Source organism: Pelodiscus sinensis, chromosome 4 (assembly GCF_049634645.1).
Source record: "Pelodiscus sinensis isolate JC-2024 chromosome 4, ASM4963464v1, whole genome shotgun sequence".
In the NCBI taxonomy this organism is placed as follows: Eukaryota; Metazoa; Chordata; order Testudines; family Trionychidae; genus Pelodiscus; species Pelodiscus sinensis.
The window spans coordinates 67,474,505-67,492,211 of NC_134714.1; the positions used below are offsets into that span (position 1 = coordinate 67,474,505).

Genomic DNA, 17,707 nt, shown 5'->3' on the forward strand with positions numbered 1-17,707 from the left:
CTGCCCAGCTGTTGGACTACAGCCTACTTAAGGCAGGGACTGTGCTTCTGTTTGTAAATATGTGTAAACTGTTGGAACTTCACAAATTAAAATTAATAGCAAAAGTGAGAAGTTTTGTTTTAAAACAGAGTAGCTCTATCTTGAATTTAGTCTAAAAAGAATTCAAACACAGTTATTATTTTATTTTTTTCATGTAAAGAGTTGACAACACATTAGTCACTACACAAGATACATAATATAAGAAATCTCTCCTGTGAAGAATTTACAATCTGTCCTAGAATCAAAATGTAAAACAATACTGTGGGAAGACGAGCCAAAGATACGGTTATGAGAATCCATAGGCAGTGTTTATGCCAAGCAAAAATCAGATTTATTTAGGGAATGCTGATCGGATGTTAGATAGTGTGAAATAAAAGGCTCTAACAGTAACTAATAAAAAATAATGTAAAACTGAAGATTAAAAACTTCCCTAACTAAATGAGGTAGTGCTCAATAAATAAATGTTTCAGTTATTTAAAATAGGGAGCTTTATTTAAAAATAAATAACTGACTTGTAATAGGGACAAATGACACTTGATGGAACTGAAGTACATCACCAGTTGCCAGGCAACTACTGTAAACAGCTTGGGGATGGGCTTTTTAGATACAGAGAAACTGAGATTTAGCATACTGATTGTGCCCGTTTGTACAAGACCAAGACTGTGGGAATCATTCTGTAAGGTAAATGCAAAATCTTTCCTGCGTTCCTAAGTGGAGTGGGTTTTTTTTTTGTTTGTTTTTTTTGCTAGCCTCAGTAGAATTAATCTGTAGTATCAGTGGAATCTGATGGCATACGAACCAAACAGCAAGTGCTGACTGATAGGAAAAATAAATTAGATGGGATATGTTGCTTCAGGGAACTGGTAATGCTCTGAATGTTTCATCTCAATGTTTCTGATTCAAATCCCACTGAGAGTGGTAGTGAACAAAAGTTTTGTTACTACTGGGTGGATGAAGTGGCCTATATAAAATGAATTTTATAGATCAGTAATTTCTATTGGACAAATCTCTGTTATAAAATCACATTTCTAAAAGGAGGTATCGGCAGAAGGGCTGACTGAGGGGATTCTTAGAGGGCCCTTCAGGTTTGGGTGAGGCATCCTGATAGGGTGGGAGAGCACCCATGATGCCTACCTGTTCTGTGAACAAAGAGAGCCCTTCATAATTCAGTAACTTTTGCAGACAGGAACAGCTCCCTGTAAAAGGGCTAAAAGTGTTGAAATATATGTCTGTATGAGTCTTACAGCAGTGTTGATTGATGGGAAGAGTGCTAAAATATGATAGGACTGAATGAATAATGTAAATGGAATCAGTTCTTTTTACTCCAAGATAGACTCTCCTCCCTGTCAGGGCAGGATGATATGGGAGGAGTGTGACTAAATTGCCTGTGCTCTTTCTGTGGTATGGAATGTCTGCATCAAAGAGAAAAGAAAACAAGCTAACGGGAAAGAGAATGGATTTTTGCTTATTTTCTTTTCCTCTCTCTCTCTCTCGCTCTCTTTATCCCATTCTCCTTTGTCCTTCCTTTATCATTCACAGAAATGTAGGCTCCAGTTCATCAAAGCTCTTAAGTATATGCTTAAGTCCCTTTTCAGTGGAGATTAAATATGTACTTAATTGCTTTGCTGAACCGTTACCTGGGTAGCAAGTTAATTGTACCAGCTCTGTCCTGTCCTATTCCTATGCCAAATCACATTTCACTGGCTGGTACTAGGAAAGTGTGTCTTCTAGAAATGCAGACTGAATGTATCTTCACTGTTAAAAGATGCTTCTACTGGCAACAGGGGAAATTGCTATGATGGAGCTTCCCCTTCCTGCACAATGGAATGGGATAAACTGGGGTGGCCTTCTTCTTTGGAACATATGATGGACTCCAGCAATAACTTGGAGAACCATGAGATGCTATTGTATTAACGCAGCTTTTCAAATTGATCTTTATATTTTTAAGGGCCCTGTCAGCAGCAGCACTCAGGATTTTCGCCAGTGCTAGCAGGATGAAAACATCAGCCTTTTACAACAGCACTAATCAATTCCCTCTTGATGCTGAACTGAAGGTCACAGTCTCTGAGGACGGAGATGACCCAGCCAAGCACTTGGTGTTGCACAGCAGCTCCACTGCAAGTTTTCGGACTCCAAAGCCCTCTACCCCCTCACAAGACCTTTGCCTTTCCAAGCAGCACTATAGGCTCTACCAGAAAAAGTACTTCTTGAAGGTAGCCACAAACCTGAGGTTCTCCAAGGAAGTTGTGAAGCACAGAGGACTGCAAAGCCTGTCCTATAAAGAGTATGATTTCAAGGATCTCTACAATGCTTCTGACATCATCCAAAGACCAAAAAGGAAAGACCCCACTGCTAAGATAGTAAAGCAGCAACCACTCAAGCCTCGCCCTTTGAAGCAACCACCTCACAATATGAAACTGGATTATTCCCCACCTAAGGACATCAAGATTAAAGTTCCCATGGAAGAGAGACTGCACACAGCCAAACTGAGCAGCTCACTCAAAGAATCGTCTCTGCCACCTATTACTCCATCTCTTCCTTTTGAATCTCTTGCCTCCCAGACGTTCCTGACAGAACCCTGTGAAATGTTATCATCCTCCATGGCCAGAAGACAGACCAAGAGAGTATCCATGGATAACACGCAGGAATCAGAGAGTGAGGCCAAGGGATGGGAGCAAATGTTGTTGGAGAAGCTAAACAAGTCCACGGCTCAGTGGATTGTGAATCAACAGACTGCCTGGGGTGGCTGGATACAAGAGAAAGTACATGGCTTCAAAAAACAAAAGTTTGACTGGAGCAGAATCAGGGATGAGCTCTCTTGTGAAAGCGAGTTGAGATTACTGGATGCAATTCAAGCAGGAGAAGATACTGTGGAATTCAGTCCACAGAGCCATGTGGAGAAGAAAACAGAGACACTGCTTCCTGTTTATTACGGGTGAGGACTCATTCAAGAGGCATAATACTGCCTCTTCCGGCTTAGAACTGAGTGGTAAATACAATCCCAGCTCTGGAGAAAAATGTCAGAGTTTTGGAAAATGCTTTGAAAATCCAAAACCAATTATTTGTTTTTTTAAGAACTTAGGAGTGCATTTGGTTGTTTCAGAAACACTGCAACAGGAATGTGTTGGTGTTTCCGAAACAAAATGTGTTCCCAGGGTCCCCTGGCGTTGTGGCAGCCTACCATGTGAGCTGCTGAGGTGCCTGGGAGCTTGGTAGCCAAGACTTCCAGGTTTTCCCAGAGCCTCACTTGCCTGCCTCGTGTGCTGTCCAAGGGTCAGGAAGTACTGGTATTTCTGTGTGTCTGGTAGCTGCCAGATGGGATGCCGCAGATCCAGGAACCCTCAGAGCCCAGGCTGCCCAGCTGCCATTTAGCTGGACTCTCCAGGAATGAAGGAGGGGTAGCTGGAGGAAACAGGATTCTGTTTCACCAGAATTGATTCAGTCCACAACAATGTTTTGATTTTGATAAATCAGCATTATCTGAAAGAAAAATGTTTCATTGGAAAATTCCCAGCCAGAACTACAAAAGTTTTCCAAAGTGATTCAATACCTACATCTTTCATTGTCAAGCTAACATTCTTCTTCCCTTTCCCTTATCTCCTTATTGTACTACTTATATTGCCATAGTACCTAAGAACCCCTGTCACACACCAGGACTCCACTGTGCTAGGCCTTGCACAAACACAGAACACAAAGAAGGTCCCTATCCCAAGGAGCTTATAATCTAAATATAAGACAAGAGCTAACAGATAAATAGAGACAGATGTGGGAGGTGGGGCTTCAAGGGACAATAATCAGACAATATTAGTGAGCATGATAGGCAGTGGTCTCAGCACACCAACACCCTAACTGCTTTTTGTATACATCTTGGCAAAAGAGAGTTTTCAGGAGGGTCTTGACAGATGACAGTAAGAGAGTTTTGCAGATGTTTATAAGGAGCTTTTCCTGGCTGTGAGGGGATGGCTGGAAGAGAGTATGAAGGTATTTGTTTGAAAATTTAAAAAGTGGATAGTAGAGACTGTCTTCACAGGCCAATAGGAATAAAAGTAAGTATCAACATCTTCATACAAAATGAGAGATGATAGAAAGGGTGGAGATTGACTGTGATGGGTTTTGAAAGTGAAGACAAGTAGCTTATGTTTTATTGGTAGAAAAGGAGGATCCAGTGTAGGGTTGCAGAGGCATGACATGGTCAACACTATAGGCAAAGAAAATGACCTTTGCAGCGGCATTCTGAATGGATATGAGCTGGGGAAGTTTTCATTTGTCCAGGCCAGAGAAGAGCATGTTGCAGTAATTGAGATGTGACACTTCTTATTTAATAGTGACTGTCAGCATAGTACCTTTCTTTGTTTTGAAAGCTGCAAGGCGAAACATGGATGCTGTTATAAGTGCCATTTAGTCCTCAGTCAAGGTCTGGGATCCCAGGTGACTCATATTGCTCTGATGCACGCAGTTCTAGTGGAGTTGGGTTGCTTACTGAGGACCACATCTGTTACAGATGCTCAGCTAGCCTCCTCTGAGAAGTGCTTTCAGCCTGGCTGGCAGCTCCATGCAGAAGAACTCAGCAGTGGGGGATGGGTCTACTGATCCTACACACCCAGGTGATGGTAAAAGTGCTCTGATAGCAGATAGCCAATGGAGTGACATAGATGATCCTGAGATTGCTTCAGGGAACAGGAATTTTTAAAGTGACAGTCTTGATCTTTGAGACAGAATGGCCTTTTGTCTGGGAATAGTGACTGTGCACACTCACAAGAAGCTACCCTGATCAGCTGCTTATGGTGATCATTTCCCCCCTACATGCATAGGTATCCTGGTATGGACTCAATTTAAAATCTGTCTTAAAGAGATCTCTTTGTTCCCCCCTGCATGGCTAGCATGGCCTTATATTTTTAATATTTGATATGATGCATATCACCTATTTGAGCAACTCTCAAAATTGTGAAGTGCACAAATAAGATAAACATACCTCTGTCTCTCATCCCAAAATATCAGGGCTTTTTATTTTCTTTCTGAGAAAGCTAGGAAGTGAGGGCAGGGAATGAGGCTGAAGAGTATGCATTAAAGAGAAAGAAAAAATACCTCATGGTTGCACGACAGCAGCCAAAGAGTGCTGAATGAAGCAGAGGTGGGCATGCTTAGTCAATCAAGATGAGCTAGGTAATGACGATGGTAATACAAGTGTTCCTGACCATTATTGGAGTTGGTGAGAATTATAAAAGCAACAATTCAATATTTTTAGAACAGCATATAATAGATATTAAGTTAATTTTTTAAAAATACAGCAAATACTGTCCCCTTTCCCTCCTAATTGCTTCCCCAATAAGCCAATGCTAGGCTAACGGCATGTTTATTTTCTGCCAGGGTGCCTGCGTACTGTCCGAGAGTGCTTTGGACAGACGATCCAGTTGGTACCAACAGTACAGCTCATATAATAGGAACGAAGTGTCTTAGACCAGCATCTCATCGGGAATGGCTGAAGTCCCGTGTTGGGAAATATTCCTACACCGCTAAAAATGCCTTTGAGCAGGAGCTCTACTTTGGTAATGTGAACTTCATCTGAACCTCTTGCAAATTCCCATGCATGGTTTTATATGGTGGATGGCTGATCTGGCCCAGCCCGAGTATTCAGGAAGCAGCTTGTAATCACAGGATTAGTGACTTTGAATCAAGTGTTATCAGACAAAAAACATTCACATAAAAAAGAATCTGGCACATCAGAAAAGGGCAGACAAATAAACAGTGACAAGTTTTTAAAGTGCTTGTACACAAATGCTAGAAGTCTAAAAAATAACATGTGTGAACTAGAGTGCCTTGTGTTAAAGGAGGATACAGGCAGTCCCCGACTTACGTGGATCCGACTTACGTCGGATCCCTAGATACGAACGGGGTGAGGCAACTCCAGCACATGCGCAGCAGCATTCCCGGGGCTCGCTCACCTGGGTCCTAGGATCCTCCTCCTCCTCGGGCCGGCTCCGACTGGGGTCCCGCAGAGCTGCCGGGCAGAGGAAAAGTGCCTCCCCACGCCCGCTGCCCCCCCACCCCCCTGCCAGCAACAGGCTGCCCCCTCCCCTGAGCAACAGGCTGCCGAACAGCAGACAAAAGCAGCCTCTCTGCCCCTCCTCCCCTCTATACATGCCGGGCTCCCGGAGAGCAGCAGCGTCCCGGGGGCTCGCTCACCTGGGTCCTAGAATCCACCTCCTCCTCCTCTTCGGCCGGCTCCAACTGGCCTCTGCCTGCAGCAGCTGGCCACAGGGACAGGGATCCCGCAGAGCTGCCGGGCAGAGGAAAAGTGCCTCCCCACGCCCGCTGCCCCCCCCCCACGGCCTCGCATCCTGCACGCCTCCCCCCTCCCCCCCTGCCAGCAACAGGCTGCCCCCTCCCCTGAGCAACAGGCTGCAGAACAGCAGACAAAAGCAGCCTCTCCGCCCCTCCTCCCCCTATACATGCTGGGCTCCCTGGGCAAACAAAGACTCCACCAAAACAAACAAAGTGCTGGCCTCATTGTGTTAGCAAAAAAAGGACCCTCCTCCTAGAACCCTGGGTGGTGTGGAAATAAAGCTATTAGCTCAAAGCATGGTGCAGAGCTGTTTGGTATTTGACGAGTTACTCCTTTAGTCCTGAGTTTGTCACAGGGACAGAAATAGATGTGAAATCTTTTGAACAGGGGAACAGACAGCAAAACAAACATTAGAGGGGAGTTAACCTTTCCCTATGCTATCCAAAACTAAAAAAAATGTTTGGCTAGAGTTTCCCCTACAATATGTACCAGTTCCGACTTACATACAAATTCAACTTAAGAACAAACCTACAGTCCCTATCTTGTACGTAACCCGGGGACTGCCTGTACTGAAATATTAGTCATCACAGAAACCTGGTGGAGTGAGAACAATCAATGGGACACAATCATTCCGGGGTACAAGAGATATTGGAAGGACAGAACAGGTCGTGCGGGTGTGGGAGAGGCACTATATGTGAAAGAAAATTTAGAATCAAATGAAGTAAAAATCTTAAATGAATCAACACGTTCTATAGAATCGCTATGGATAGTAATTCCCTGCTCCAATAAGAATATAACAGTAGGGATCTATTATCGACCACCTGACCAGGACAGTAATAGTGACTATGAAATGCTAAGGGAGATTAGAGAGGCTATCAAAATAAAGAACTCAATAATAGTGGGGGATTTCAACTATCCCCATATTGACTGGGTACATGTCACCTCAGGAGAAGATGCAGAGATAAAATTTCTTGATACCTTAAATGACTGCTATTTGGAGCAGCTGGTACAGGAACCCACAAAGGGAGAGGCAATTCTCAATTTAGTCCTCAGTGGAGTGCAGGATCTGGTCCAAGAGATAACTATAACAGGACCACTTGGAAATAGCGACCATAATATAAATAACATTTAACATTCCTGTAGTGGGAAGAACACCTCAGCAGCCCAATACTGTGGCATTTAATTTCAAAAAGGGGAACTATGCAAAAATGAGGAGGTTAATTAAACAGAAATTAAAAGGCACAGTGACTAAAGTAAAATCCCTGCAAGCTGCATGGACACTTTTCAAAGACACCATAATAGAGGCCCAACTTAAATGTATGCCCCAAATTAAAAAACATAGTAGAAGAACTAACAAAGAGCCATCGTGGCTTACCAACAATGTAAAAGAAGCAGTGAGAGATAAAAAGACATCTTTTATAAAGAATAAGTCAAATCCTAGAGTAGTGAATAGAAAGGAGCATAAACACTGCCAAATTAAGTGTAAAAATGTAATAAGAAAAGCCAAAAAGGAGTTTGAAGAACACCTAGCCAAAACCTCAAAAGGTAATAACAAAATGTTGTTTAAGTACATCAGAAGCAGGAAGCCTGCTAAACAACCAGTGGGGACCCTGGACGATCAAGATACAAAAGGAGCACTTAAAGACGATAAAGTCATTGCAGAGAAATTAAATGAATTCTTTGCTTCAGTCTTCACGGCTGAGGATGTTAGGGAGATTCCCAAACCTGACCCGTCCTTTGTAGGTGACAAATCTGAGGACTTGTCACAGATTGAAGTGTCATTAAAGGAGGTTTTGGAATTAATTGATAAACTTAACAGTAACAAGTCATTGGGACCAGATGGCATTCACCCAAGAGTTCTGAAAGAACTCAGATGTGAAATTGTGGAGCTATTAACTATGGTTTGTAACCTATCCTTTAAATTAGCTTCTGTATCCAATGACTGGAAGATAGCTAATGTAGTGCCAATATTTAAAAAGGGCTGTAGAGGGGATCCCGGCAATTACAGACCGGTAAGTCTAAGGTCAGTACTGGGCAAATTAGCTGAAACAATAGTAAAAAATAAAATTGTCAGACACACATAAGAACATAATTTGTTGGGCAAAAGTCAACATGGTTTCTATAAAGGGAAATCATGTCTTACTAATCTATTAGGGTATGTCTACACTGCCACCCTAGTTCGAACTAGGGTGGCTAATGTAGGCATTCGAAGTTGCAAATGAAGCCCGGGATTTAAATATCCCGGGCTTCATTTGCATGCTGCCGGGCACCGCCATTTTTAAATCCCCCTTAGTGCGGACTCTGTGCCCACGGCTACACGCGGCACGGAGTAGGTAGTTCGAATTAGGATCTCTAATTCGAACTACCGTTACTCCTCGCGAGGTGTACCGGTAGTTCGAATTAGAGAGCCTAATTCGAACTACCTACTCCGTGCCGCGTGTAGCCGCAGGCACGGAGTCCGCACTAAGGGGGATTTAAAAATGGCGGCACCCAGCAAGATGCAAATGAAGCCCGGGATATTTAAATCCCGGGCTTCATTTGCAACTTCGAATGCCTACATTAGCCACCCTAGTTCAAACTAGGGTAGCAGTGTAGACATACCCTTAGAGTTCTTTGAAGGGTTCAACAAACATGTGCACGAGGGGGATCCAGTAGATATAGTGTACTTAGATTTCCAGAAAAGGTTCAGAGAAGGGCAATTACAATGATTAGGGGTTTGGAACAAGGTCCCTCACCAAAGACTCTTACGTAAATTAAGTTGTCATGGAATAAGAAGTAAGATCCTTTCATGGACTGAGAACTGGTTAAAAGACGGGAAACAAAGGGTAGGAATAAATGGTAAATTTTCAGAATGGAGAGGGGTAAATAGTAATTCCCCAAGGGTCAGTCCTAGGACCAGTCCTATTCAACTTATTCATAAATAATCTGGAGAAAAGGGTAAACAGTAAAGTGGCAAAGTTTGCAGACGACACTAAGCTGCTCAAGATAGTTAAAACCAAAGCAGACTGTGAAGAACTTCAAAAAGATCTCACCAAACTAAGTGACTGGGCAACAAAATGGAAAATGAAATTTAATGTGGATAAATGTAAAGTAATGCACATTGGAAAAAATAACCCCAACTATACATATAATATGATAGAGGCTAATTTAGCTACAACTAATCAGGAAAGAGATCTTGGAGTCATCGTGGATAGTTTTCTGAGACGACCATGCAGTGTGCAGCGGCAGTCAAAAAAGTAAACAGGATGTTAGGAATCACTAAAAAAGGGATAGAGAATAGGACAGAGAATATCTTATTGCCCTTATGTAAATCCATGGTACGCCCACATCTTGAATACCGTGTACAGATGCGGTCTCCTCATCTCAAAAAAGATATACTGGCATTAGAAAAGGTTCAGAGAAGGGCAATTAAAATGATTAGGGGTTTGGAACGGGTCCCATATGAGAAGTGATTAAAGAGACTGGGACTTTTCAGCTTGAAAAAGAGGAGACTAAGGGGGGATATGATAGAGTATATAAAATCATGAGTGGTGTGGAGAAAGTGAATAAGGAAAAGTTATTTACTTGTTCCTATAATATAAGAACTAGGGGCTACCAAATGAAACTAATGGGCAGCAGGTTTAAAACAAATAAAAGAAAGTTCTTCTTCACACAGCGCATAGTCAATCTGTGGAACTCTTTGCCTGAGGAGGTTGTGAAGGCTAGGACTATAACAGGGTTTAAAAGAGAACTAGATAAACTCATGGAGGTTAAGTCCATAAATGGCTATAAGCCAGTATGGGTAAGGAATGGTGTCCCTAGCCTCTGTTTGTCAGAGGGTGGAGGCGGATGGCAGGAGAGAGCTCGTTTGATCATTCCCTGTTCATTTCACTCCCTCTGGGACACCGGGTATTGGCCACTGTTGGCAGACAAGGTACTGGGCTGGATGGACCTTTGGTCTTTCCCAGTATGGCCATTCTTATGTTCTTATGTTCATACTAAAACACGAGAGCTACGTCTATATTGGCATGATCTTGCGCAAATACTCTTCAATGCAAGAGTTCTTGTGTTAAAGTATTTGCGCAAGAGACCGTCTACACTGGCATGTGCCTTTGCGCAAGAGATGTACTTTTGCGCAAGAGCATCTGTGCCAGTGTAGACGGTCTCTTGCGCAAGAAAGCTCTGATGGCCATTTTAACCATCAGGCTTTCTTGCGCAAGAAATTCATGTTGCCTGTCTACACTGGCCTCTTGCGCAAGAACAGTTGCGCAAGAGGGCTTATTCCTGAGCTGGAGCATCATAGTTCTTGCACAAGAAGCACTGATTTCACACTTTAGAACTTCAGTGTTCTTGCACAAGAACTCCCCGCCAGTGTAGACAGGCAGCATGTTTTTTGTGAAAAAGCGGCCACTTTGGCGCAAGATCGCGCCAATGTAGACACAGCCATGGGCAATTGTTGTAAACACTGCAAGAATGTACTGATTTAACTCTATTGACACTTTTAATCTCAAAGGACTGGTGCCTTGTAATGTAGTGCACTCTGTGGGGCCACAGCTGGAGACTATTTGAAAAAGTTGCTAGTGCAGAATGCAGCAGCATGCTTGTTAAATGCTGCTGCAAACAGAGAGCTCATTGCAGCATGAGGGGTTCTTGACTCTGGGACTCACTCATTTCATTAGTCTTACAGATAAGTTTTTTAGGATACAATGAAAAAGATCTGTCTGAGGTAGAGGATTGTATATATTAAGGGTCTGGATAATCTTATATTCTTAAAAAAATACCTTATATTCTTAGGTAGTCTGTCATTTGGCAATCGGGTTGGACTTGAATGGGCAAGTTTGTTTAGATGTCTGTTGTTCCTTGTGTGCATTTTAAATAATTGAACAAGTGCATAGAGCTTTGAGGTAGGAAGTAGTTAAAGGGGCTCCATCAAGTTAAGCATATTTTTGTTTGAAATAGTCTCCCTGCTATGGTTACAAGTAATGCTGGTGAACACAGTAACAAAAAGAGATTGAAGAAAATAATTTCTTGCTTTCTTCAGTTTGTTCTCTGTGTGTATTTGGCAGCATTTTGTGAATAGTCAGATCCAGTTTCCTCTGGATGTTTAGTTTTAAAGAAACAAGAAAAATGTAATGGTAAAGCCAAAGAAATTAGCGAGGTAAGGGCACTGGGGCAGTCTCTGAAACAATTTTTGACTTGTTATTTGGGGTTGATGGTAAGTTTTTCATTAAATAATTTTGCCATGTCCATGCTGATATGCTAACATATGGATTCTATGCTCTTATCTATGTAGACCTTGTGAAATTATGATCAGCTCCATCATCCACAGGATCTGAGAAATCAGTGGGAAAAGATCTTCATTCCCGTTTAAAAGTCTCAGAAGGGCACCCGTGTTGATCTGTAATGTTAAAAACAACTTTAAAAAAAACAAGTAGTCCTGTGGCACCTAGGAGACTAACAAAAATATATGTATCAGATCATCTCATATGGAGAAGTGGGTTTTGACCATGAAAGCTCATAATACTATACATATTTTTGTGTTAGCCTCTGAGGTGCACAGAACTACTTGGGTTTTAAGTTATTCCTGTTTAAATGAGACAAAGTAGAGGATAGCTAGCCTACCGGTTGTGTGTTTCTGGAGAGAGATGTAGCCTCAGGAATGACCCCTGTGCAATTGACCCCTGGACCGGCTTTGTTGCAAAGTTAACATACTGATCAAAAGTTATAAATTTTTTTCTGAAATGGACCCAACAGCTAGCTCTAAAGCCACAGCTACATTGTAACTGACTCTTGAAACCCTCCCTGGGCTGCATTATGAAGGCCCTCCCAACAGCAGCAATAGCATTCTCAAAAGTCTTGGGGGAAATAATAGATTTATCCCCCTCTTAGTATGTTTCTAATCTACAAAGCCCGACAGTGGATATAGACAGTGAGGATCTACTGTGTACATTATTTGTTCCTGTGTATATTTAGGGACAGTCAAGATTGTCCATCAGATAGATGAGATAGGGAAGGATCGCATCGTCCTGGAGAATCATGATGAGTACTACAAACACCTTCAGCAGCACTTCCCAAGACCTCCAGAGCACTGGAGTTTCAGGTCACAGAAAGCAGGTATGAGACTTATGTCAGCATGGGAGACACTGAATACTTCAGAGTACTGCTTTTTACAAGTAGATTATAACTCTCAAAGAGATTGTGTAGGGGAAATCATTCCTGTTTCTTGTCTCTGGCTTTCCATTGAAGTAGACTTCCTTGTTTACTTGTGATTGAGTCCTACTAAGTAGTAGCACATAAATCAATATGGTAACTTTTGTGGTGTACCTTTGAAATGCATGGGCATATAGTGCCAAAAATTCTAGGGTATATCTGAGTAGTTTTTGTTGAGAGGCGATGAATATGGGGTTAAGGTATGAAAGAGGATGAATGCTCCTGCTTTCAGTTGGACTTTCCTACTTCGTGTGACTTTTGAGGAACACCAACTGATCAAATATAGACCCGCAGACTGTCCTGTTGTAGTGACAGGCTTTTGAGCTGAGATTTTGTCTTTCTTTAGCTTTCTCTATTCTGCAAAATTTTTTTACTCATTCACTAATTTATAGCAAGACCCCCATCCCTGTATCAAATCCTGTAATAGTAAGTTATTTCATAATTGAAAAGGGGTAGAATTAAGGTTGCACAGATACTTTCTAACTTCCGAGTGCTTGATTTTGCTACATTAACTTTTAATGTGATAATAAAAAAACAGGGAGGAGGAACCCACAACAAATTATGTGTAACTCTAATGGCCCCGAGAAGAATCATCAGCAGATTTTGGACCCTAGGACCTTTAGATTTATAGGCTTAGCACAGATCTCTACAACTGGAGTTAAAGAAATACCTCCTTAGCTGTCAGAAGCAGTAGACTGTTATCTTCCATGAAAGAGCCATTTGAGGAGACTAGTTAACACATGGAAAGTACATACCTTTGGCAGTTTATTTCTGAGAGGCAGAAAGATCTGCATATTAGAGAGCTTGGTTTTGTTCCTTACCTGCTCAGTGATCTTTTGCAACCTTTCACATTCCTTTTGTAAAATGAAAAGGGACTGATACAGATTTCTCTCCTACAATAAGGGTTTGAGGCCATCCATACTCAATAAAGACTGAAGTTTGAAAAATTATTAACATCAGTCAGTAGAAGAAGTGCATCTAGAACTTATGGTCTTTTGGACAGTTCAGTGCATCCCTCCTATGCCAAAGAATATTTCAAAGGGAGAAGCGGTAAGAGGAGAAGGAGGAGGATCCATCTTATTTGGAGGGAGATAGTGTTTTGTAGGCCCTCAAGAATGATGCAGAAGGCTCAGTGGGGCCTGGGTGTATATATAGTCTAATTGTTCATAATTGTACTCATAATTAAAATTAAAGACAAGTCTTGAACAAGTTCTTCTGAATATATGCGACTGGCAATTTTCTGGTGCTCATAACTTGGCAAAATATGGACAAGCTTTCATGGGGACAGAGAAAACACCTCTTTGATCACAGACTTATCTCTTGCACTGTTTTGACTTGTGCTTTACCTGCTCTATGTGTGTGTGGAGGCTTCAGTTGTCCAAGCTATTCAGTAAAAACACACTGTATGAGATAAAACTCTTAATTCTACTCAAAGGGGACAGCTTCCAAGTCTTCATCTATCCCCAAATTCACTGTATTAAAGTAGCCAGTGTCCTGCCTTTATTTCTCTCCATCCAAAAGAAGGCTAGGTACAAAAAATTAATTTTTTTTTCAGAAACACTGAGGTGTGTGGTGTTTCTTAGTTGATCATTTTGGGGATAAAGTGGGCTGGTACTAATCTGTTTCCAATAATATTGTCTAAGCAGCTCGGAGGCCTGTGAGAGGAGCTTTCCATTGGATTGCTCTGCCTACCCTTGCTGATGATTTTGCACAAAGGGACCAGGAGTCAACTCCTGCAAAGGCCAGGAGAAGGAGAGTTAAACACAAGGAGCCTACAGAAGTCCTGTCTCAGCACATACATATCCTCAGAATTATGCTGGAGCAGTGGAAGAGTGCCTGGAAGCTGAGTGAGTAGAGGTGCTTATTGAAATTCCAGTCTCTCTGGTCTATAGTGGCTGAAGGTAGACATTAGTCTGCTTGGTGAGTCATGCAAGAGGAACTGGCAGTCTTTGATTGCCTGTCTAAAACTCTTTCCTATGCATATGTCTATAACAGTAAATAATATTTTTTATTCTAAGAGGTCACATAGTCGCATCTCCTCCATGCAGGATTGTTCTCACCTGTAGATTATCCTATGCTTTGTCCAGTTTAAAATGAACCCAGAGATGGGACTTCTTCACAATTGGTAGATGTGTTAAAGATTCCAGTTCTTTGTTATCAGAACATATTTGCTTCTGTCTCCTTCCTTCCTAATGCTCAGCTCCCCGTTGGCAGAATGCAACCATTGAAGGCTTAATGAGAGCTCTCACAGATATACATGATATCAGTCGGGTCACAGCTCTAATAACCTGTGCCACCGCAGTAGTGGAGCGACCCAGACTAGATAGTGACAGCCAGGAGTCAGGTGAGAGAAGCCTAATTTAACACTGTTGACTTACACTGTTAATGTGAGGAATCATGTTGCTGTTATATAATTGGGGTGAAAGTAACTTAAATTTTTTATAGCTACTGTCCTATTGCAACCCGGGTCCCTGCCAGCTCTTTAAATAGCTCCCTGCTGGCTTTTGCTGCAGCTCATCTGGTTCTGGCTGGAGCTACACACCAGGGTGCATGCCCTCACTTTCATCATGAAATACAGTTTCTGAACAAAAATAAAAGGAATGGCCTTATATTACTGGAAGCAGTGTTATGACATCACTGGTAGACAGTAAGAATGCTCCAATTTGGACTAATCTTTTAAAGCCATTTCATACATGACCTGTATTAAGTACCGTAAAATCAGATGATTTGATCAGTCTTATTTTTAAATATATATAAATTCTGAACACATCCTCTGCATTCCAGATGGACTATCCTGCATATATTAAATATGAGAGGAACCATGTTCTTGTGGTTAATGTACATGGCTGGGAATGCGGAGATAAGGTTGTCTCCCCTGGTTTGCCACTGACTTCTTGATGTGTCCTTGGGCAAGTTACATGCCCTCTCTTTGTCTGTGTGTCTATCTATAAAATGGATTTGAGCATGCCGTGGGTTGTGAAGTTTAATTCATTACTGGTGTGAAATGCTTTAAGATTCTCAGTAAGGGGGGAGGTATGTTTGAGAAGGGCAGTATATTTGTAAATTAACATTTAATCAAACACTCCATATGGCAAAGGGATAAAAAATATGTTGCTGTTTCCGTGTGGATAGCAGAGGGAGAAACAGAAAAGCTGCAGTCTCATTTAGAGCTCCTTATTTCCTCAGTTGTAGGACTACATGGTATTGGAAAGGCCTCAGTTATTCAGGATGTGCCTGTAGAATTACAGCCTTTGCTTAGCAAGACTTTGAGGGATGAGAATGCCCATGTGAGAATGGCAGCTGCCGTGTGCCACTACACCACTGGGATGTGGAATGATGAGGCACGGATGATCATGAAAGATGCTCTGGTGCATGGTAAGTGGCTTGGCTGTTGCTTCCCTTTGTTGTTTACTTTTCTCCTACACCTTTATCAGCTTCAAAATTCCTAGTTTGCAGCTACACCCTTCAGCCTAAATGGCATAGATACAGCTCCCTCCCAGTCCAGAGCCATTCAGTATATTAGCAGAGTGGTTCACTGGAAAGAGAGGGAAGGTGGGTCTTTCCCAGTTTGGAGTGCAGTGCCTCTGAACATTATGTGCCTTGCCAGTCACAAAGAACTGGGACTGGAAATGATAACCTTTATAAGAGAGTGTAATGTGCTAAACCACCAGTGCTCCCACACAACCACTTCATGTCATTCTGATTCAAGATAGAATGGAGGAAATCTGGTTGATCCTTGAAAAACATTCAGTTCCTTCTGCTTCAGGGCTTAACAGTTGTTCAGCAGTGCACAACACTGCTACACTATATTTAGAAGGGGAAGTAAAGAATATTGTGTCCAGCAGACAATTCTGCAGTGATACTTTAGAATGACTTTTGTGGCCCAGACAGTTAAATGTACTGCAGCTATTTTCACTGACTTTCATATAAAGAGAAACAGGTATCTGGTATTTATTAGTGTTGCTCAAGAAAAAGAGAAACATCTTTAAAATTAGCTATCTCAAGAGTCTGGGTGCATCACACACTTCACATTTTAAAAGTGAGATTGTAGTTAGTGGTCTGTCATTTCTAAGAGGCCTACTTAAAACAGTGGCACTTGCTTGGTGTCATTTTGGAATTAATATTTTATTAATAATTCTGTTGACCCAAGCATGAGTCACAATTTGGAATCTTGAGGGTGTTCCATTTGAGAGTAGAAATTGATGATGGATTATGGTGGGGGGGTTTATGTAATCTTTGTTGTATACAGGTAATATACAAATTATAGAATCATAGAAGATTAGGGTTGGAAGAGACCTCAGGACTTCATCTAGTCCAACTCCCTGCTCAAAGCAGGACCAACCCCAATGAAGTCCTGCTTCTCCAAAAGCTAAAGGAGATAGTTCCTTTGCACATTCTCTCTCTGACTTCTTTCTGCCCTGATCACGAACTTGCTTGTCAATTCTGCAGGACATGGGGGGTGACAGCCTGAGTCTTCAGTTTGGAACATTAGTGCTGGAGGTTGAACTGTCAGTGCTTTTGAGATATGCTAAAGAAAGCATTATAGCAACAGAATGGACATCATATATCCTGTGGTACAGTAACTTCCCCTCTCTCTTTTTTCCTCCTTGTTGGTAGGCAATTCTGCAGATAGCTGGGCAGCAGCACAGTGCCTGGCATTGGAGGGCATTGTCACTGTCCCTGTAGTAAAGAAGATCCTTTCCCAGATGTTTGATAACAATGACAGTACCACAGAGGAGCAGGCGTGTCTTCTATTATCTCAGCTAAGCGAACACTCAGTAGGTACCCTCACTGGGGAGGAGAAAGATGCCACAGAAAGAGAGGAAGGATCTTTGTGGCTGGGATCGGCCCTGCCTTCTGGTTCTGTCTCCCTGGGTGAAATTCACCCCATTCAGAGGTCCAGCACAAGACCTGTGCACCACTTAACTCCTTGTCCTGAATCTCTGCACAGGGGTGATTTTCTCACTCTGCAAGAAATGACTGAACAGAGTCTGTTCTGCTGTGGTTTATTTATTACTTTATCCAAAGCTCTATTTCAGGTCTTCTCAAGGTATAAATGCACTGCATGCTCCTTTCAGCAGCATGTAGAATACATATACTGCATGTCCTCTGTAAATGTGGGCATAAATAGTAGTGTGGATGGTGATACACTGTTCAGGCATGTAAAAACACATCTGAACCCTCTAAGTATGCTCC

At 42.1% G+C, this 17,707-nt stretch overlaps 1 protein-coding gene across 3 annotated transcripts in view; it reads left to right on the plus strand.

The window, feature by feature from the left end:
- Positions 1-574: 574 nt before the first annotated feature.
- The window catches only part of HEATR4 (HEAT repeat containing 4), a 47,897-nt gene continuing 30,764 nt past the window's right edge, over positions 575-17,707 (plus strand). For 2 of the 3 annotated variants that reach the window (XM_075927262.1, XM_075927264.1), the window contains exons 1-8: positions 575-720; positions 1,988-2,974; positions 5,407-5,585; positions 12,275-12,415; positions 14,155-14,358; positions 14,712-14,855; positions 15,698-15,886; positions 17,129-17,289. In XM_075927262.1, coding sequence (XP_075783377.1) covers positions 2,034-2,974; positions 5,407-5,585; positions 12,275-12,415; positions 14,155-14,358; positions 14,712-14,855; positions 15,698-15,886; positions 17,129-17,289 — 1,959 coding nt within the window. In that variant the 5' untranslated portion in view covers positions 575-720; positions 1,988-2,033. The remainder of the gene's footprint in view (positions 721-1,987; positions 2,975-5,406; positions 5,586-12,274; positions 12,416-14,154; positions 14,359-14,711; positions 14,856-15,697; positions 15,887-17,128; positions 17,290-17,707) is intronic. The other variant, XM_075927263.1, reaches the window with a different exon arrangement.